Source organism: Nannospalax galili, unplaced genomic scaffold, assembly GCF_000622305.1.
Source record: "Nannospalax galili isolate Female #2095 unplaced genomic scaffold, S.galili_v1.0 scaffold411, whole genome shotgun sequence".
Lineage (NCBI taxonomy): Eukaryota > Metazoa > Chordata > Mammalia > Rodentia > Spalacidae > Nannospalax > Nannospalax galili.
Genome location: NW_008329714.1, coordinates 67013 through 72217, shown reverse-complemented (window position 1 = coordinate 72217; position 5205 = coordinate 67013). Strand labels below are relative to the sequence as shown.

The following is a 5205-nucleotide window of genomic DNA, read 5'->3' as shown; positions in this document are numbered from 1 at the left end:
GCTCGCGGCCCGCGCCTCCCCCCGTGGGCCCAGTGCCCGACGCCCTGGCCCCGCCTGGGACCCCCGGCAGGACCGACGGCCGCCCCGACAAGAGCAAGGGGCAGGTGGTGCTGGCTACGGCCATCGAGATCTGCGTCTGAGCCACCGGGCGCTCAACGCGCAGCCCGGGAGCGGGAACGCAGGCAGCTCCGAGCCCCGCAGTGGAGCAGCCGCTCGGCGGTGGGAGGGAGTAGCGTAGACTAGGAGGCCCAGACACCTGGCGGGTCGGTGGTGGGCTGATGACAGGGCTACCACGTGACCTCGCGGGTGGCCGGCCTCGGCTCAGAGCAGCTCGAGCCCCGCAGACCCCAGGGCCCGAGGTCCCCGATACATGCCGGAGGTAGGAGCTTGCGGGCTGGACTCCTTGAGCTCTGGAACTCCGACACATCGCTCTGGCTCTTCACACCCCTTGGTAGATTACCCCACAATCTCCACCCCACCCTAGGCACAGAAAAAGGGCTTTGGTGTTGGGCAGAGACCGGGAAGAGGCCCCTGGGAACTGGCTGGAGAAGGGCCCTGGGCAGACAACACTGGTGTCCGAGAGGCAGAGGCCAAGTCTCTAAATGTAGCACACGTGTGCCGACACAGGCCCCAGTAATCTGCCCCACACCTCCTGTGTGTAGAGACTGAACCCAGGAGAGCAAGCAATTACTGTGGCCGGGAGGCCACAGGAAATGGAGCTTCACCCTAGACTCCTGACTGGGGGTAAGTGGCCGATGCAGAAGGGCCAGGAGGCTTAGCTCTCCTGTGGCCCTAGGGCAAGGGCGTTAGTAATCAGCCCAGGGGCCCTGGCTCATTCTTGCTGCTCTAGCCCAGCCTATCCCCTGACACTCAGCAGGCAGGGAAGTATTTGTGCCAGTGATTTCTGGGTTTCTGTTGGGAGTCACAGGTGAACCTCAGCACCTGGTGGACCCATGCCTATGCAGGGGAGGAACACATCCATGGGTGTGACAGGAGGGCAGTGAAATGAGAGTGTGGGGTGCCATGTACTGCTGGTGTCTTAAAACCTCACCCTGGCAGCTGACAGAGACTAGGCCTGTGTCCGCCACACTCCTCAGGGAACCCCAAGGAGGCACCTGCTGTTGGTTTAGGTTCTTAGGTGGCATAACAGGAATCCAGCCTCCCAGCTCTCCTTTGGGACCCCTGGTGTCGGTGGAGGCTTGAGGGACCTGGCAATAACTTCTATATAGGGGGGCTGTACCCTGTTGCCTGGCACTACCCCACTGGACTGCCTCTACTAGGGGCCCTCCTGGGGTTCTGGGTCATTCAGGGGAGCACTGTCATGGGCCTAGCTGGCTATAAGGGGCACCAAACCCCTTTCAGTCTGGAGCTCCCGCCCCACATGTCCCTCATTCCCACCACAAAGGGCTATAGGTCCCCCTGCCCTGCCCGGGTTCAGTTTACAAACGGTGGTAGCTCCAGGCCTGGCCTCACTCTCCTCGGGGTGCCACCACTTCCCCAGTGGGCATAGGACCCACATATGCCAGGTAAGTAGCAAAACCCTCCTGCCAAGAGCCAAATCTCAGAGAAGGCCCCCATCACTGCCCTGGCGCACCTGGGCCATTAGGCCCTCCTCTCCCAGCTGCCACTTCTCCTCTTGCCTTAGGTCTCTCCACCCTGATCTGCAATAACAAGGAAGCGAGATTCCACCGTAGACGTCCTGTGTGCGCCCTCTATCTTTCTGTTGAGATCCTGTGTGGGAGGCTTCTCCCTTGTATCTAGGATGGTAGAGCTCTGAAGAGACTTAGATATGTAGCCCAACCCCTTGTTTTCAGAGGCAGCGGCCAGCCTGGCACCAAATGGAACTCGGATTGAGTCAGGCTCTGCTCTTGCCGTCACCACCACCACTGCTGTCTCTGTTGATGGGATTGGGACCCTTTGCCCCTTAGGAGAGGTGTTGATCACAGATGTTTACCTCAGTTTATGTCACTGTTGAAGAAAAAAAAATAGCAAAAAATTAACACGATAGACAAGGAGACTTAGAAGACAAAAACCACAAAAGAAACCTCCCCCTTTGCATTTTTTTCTGTGAGGATACGGTTTGTATGTGTGCTTGCACACATGTGCATGTCTCTGTCACCCCAGGGCAGGCCAGATCATCCTTGGCATCTGTCCCAGCCTGTGTGTCCCTCACACTGCCCCTGTCCTTTGGTGCTTCCTGGGGGCCCCTTTGAGCTGGCTTGTGAGGTGTGTGAGAGCTCCCTGGATGGGAGGTGGGGCTTGGGGTCAGCCAGAGGTTTCCTGCCAGGTCCTGTGAGCAGAGAGCCCTAAGGCTGTGTGATGCTCCCTGAGCCCACGATATGGCTAGTGGGACAGTTGTGGTGGCTGCCATCAGCATTCAAGTTGGGCAGGGCCTAGGTAGAACTCCAGCCCTAGAGCCCCCACACTCTTCTGTCCTGCTTCCCCCACCCCATGTGTTTGTAAATACTCTGGCATCCTTTGGCCCTGAGGAGGTTTTTAAATGTGTTATTTCTCTAATTATGACAATTGCTATAAAATAAAAGTTTAGAAAAATTATTGTTTTACTGAAGGGTGGGAGGGGCCTCACAGGTCTCTCTAGCAACTGAAAAATGAAATTTGCATTCTACAGAATGGACCCAAACCAGGGCTGAGGATGGGGATGCATGGAGAACTTTCTACAAGTGGCAAGGAACTGTCTCTGGCTGGGAATTCAGCCTTAGCTGGGACTTGTTCAACCTAGGCCAGAAACAATCAGGATTCCTGACCACCTCTCAGTCAAGGGCTTACTGAGAGCCCTTTTGGAGTCCAGGCCATTGATGCATGCCTGGCTCTGGATGAAACATCCCTTCCAGGCCTGTTCATCTCCTCCCTGGCCTCCCAGCTCCCTCTCTGGAGCTCCCCAAATTCTCAGTACAGTAGCTAGAGCCATTCTTTTCTACTAAAGTATCTGGTACTCTGTTTAGAACCACTGAACAGCTCACAGCCTCACCCTGCTACCTCTCCTGGTGCTGTTTCCAGGACAGTCAAGCATGTTTATGCCAAGCAGGGCCGGGGGGGGCAGTATTTTTATCTTCACCTTGACTTACCCAGACTTCCCAGGGCTCCCTCCGTCAGCCCTCTGCCCAGATGTCAAAAGATCAAAAGATTGTCCATGGAGCAGGACTTTCACCTCCTTCCTTACACCCCATACCATTGGCAGTCACATGTTTTTCATGCATCTCTCCTGGCTAGAATGTAAGTTCCATAGGAGCAGAGACAGGATTGAATAAACGGAAGCTCCCTGTTGTCCGTTCTGTGATCAGTAAAAGACACTATGCCACAATTCATCAAAATGAGTGAACACCTTACACTATATTAGGAGATGAATTTCTACAAATAAGCAAGACATAATTCCTGGCTCATCCCTGAGGCTCACTTTCAAAAATGTAAAACATTTAATAGGTTACATAATTATGAAGTGAGGGGGACAGAAAAAGAAAGAAAACCCCACCTTGAGCAGGTCAGAGGTGAGACCTTGTTCTAGTTTGTTTCTCCATTGCTGTGACAAAACACTCTGACCAATACCAGCTTGGGGAGGAAAGGGTTTATTTGACTTACATATCTTCCTGGGTCCAGTTCATCAGGGAGCCCACAGTAGGAACTCCAGGGCTGGAACCTGGAGGCAGGAACTGGATCACAAGTCATGGAGGAATGCTGCTTACTGGATTGTTCCCCTGACCCCTGCTCAACCTGCTTTCTTATACAATACAGGACAACCTGCCTGGGGGTAGCACCATCCACAGTGGGCTGGGCCCATCCACACCACTCAACAATCAAGAAAATGCCCCAGAGACATGGGCCACAGGCCAGTCCAATAGAGGCAATTCACCAGTTGAGGCTCTCAAGCCAGATGTGTCAAGTTGACAACTAAAGCTACCCAGCACAATTGTCCCCTTGTCAACTTGACACACAAACACATCACTCACTATTAATCTACAACTTTTCATGTTCCCTAAATACGATGTTAGCAATATCACAACATAACACAGTACAACCTTAAAAGTCCCACAGTCCTTAAAAAATCCAAACACTTAGAAGTTCACAGTCTTTTTAAAAAGCCTCTTAACTGTGGGCTCCTGTAATATCCAAAACAAGTACTGTCTTATTTCAAAAGGGAAGAATTGGGCACACCTAAGCAAAACTTAAATCCAGCAAAGTAGCTCACCATCTAGGATTCACTCATGATCTTCAAGGCTCCAAAGGGTTTTGGCAGCTCCACTTCTCTGATTCAGCCATCCACAGCACACGCAGCTTATCTTGCAGACCAGGGACAGGCTCCACTCCATACCTGCTGCTGTCCTTGGCGGTCGTTCCATGGTCCTGGCATCTCCAAAAAGATGGGTTCTCCACTGAAACTGAGGCTGGACCTTCACCAATGGCCTCTACTGGCCTCTTGGGATGCAAAGCCTCAGATTCTCCTATGACCCCTTCAATCCTGGGGTCTTCACTGCTGAGGCCGCACTTTCACCAGTGGCCTTCCTGGTCTTTCAGAGTGCCAAGTCTCACCTGCTCTCTGTGACCCCATCACACTTTCAACACCAGAACCATGCAAGAGACTTATACATTACCAAGTCCTGCATCCAGCTTGAGATGGAGGCTCAGGCCCCCTCTGGATCATAGCTTCAGTGTTCTGACCCTGAGGAAATACTTCCTAAGGATTTTGTCACAGTATTGCTGGTCTCTTGTTACTTACAGCTGATTTTTCAGCCCCAGCTCACCAGAACCCACAGATTCTCAATTCAAGATATCACACACACAGCCCTGATAGTCTCTGCTTCCCTTTGAAGCCAGCCTTCATCATTCACAACTCTTTCAGCATAACTGTTCCAAGCTCCACAGTAACAAACTCTAAGCACTCAATGGCTTTTCCAGCCCAAAGTTGCAAATGTTTCCACAGTCCTCTCCAAAACATTGAGGTCAGGTCTGTCACAGCATTGCCACACTTCTGGTACCAAGTTTTGTTCTAGTTTGTTTCTCCATTGTTGAGACAAAACATTCTGGCCAATACCAACTTGGGGAGGAAAGGGTTTATTTGACTCACATATCCTGGGTCACAGTTCTTCAGGGAGCCCAAGGTAGGAACTCAGGGCAGGAATCTGGAGGCAGGAGCTGGATCACAGGCCATGGAGGAATGTTGCTTACTGGATTGCTCCCCTGGCATGTGGT

General features: G+C 52.6%; 1 protein-coding gene across 1 annotated transcript in view; it reads left to right on the top strand.

The window, feature by feature from the left end:
* Sbk1 (SH3 domain binding kinase 1) overlaps positions 1 to 2554 on the top strand; it is a 44101-nt gene extending 41547 nt beyond the window's left edge. Inside the window, exon 6 of the mRNA XM_008841593.3 lies at positions 1 to 2554. This exon is cut by the window's left edge and continues 10 nt beyond it. Within this exon, the coding sequence (XP_008839815.1) occupies positions 1 to 140 (140 nt within the window). The 3' untranslated portion in view covers positions 141 to 2554.
* Positions 2555 to 5205: the final 2651 nt, after the last annotated feature.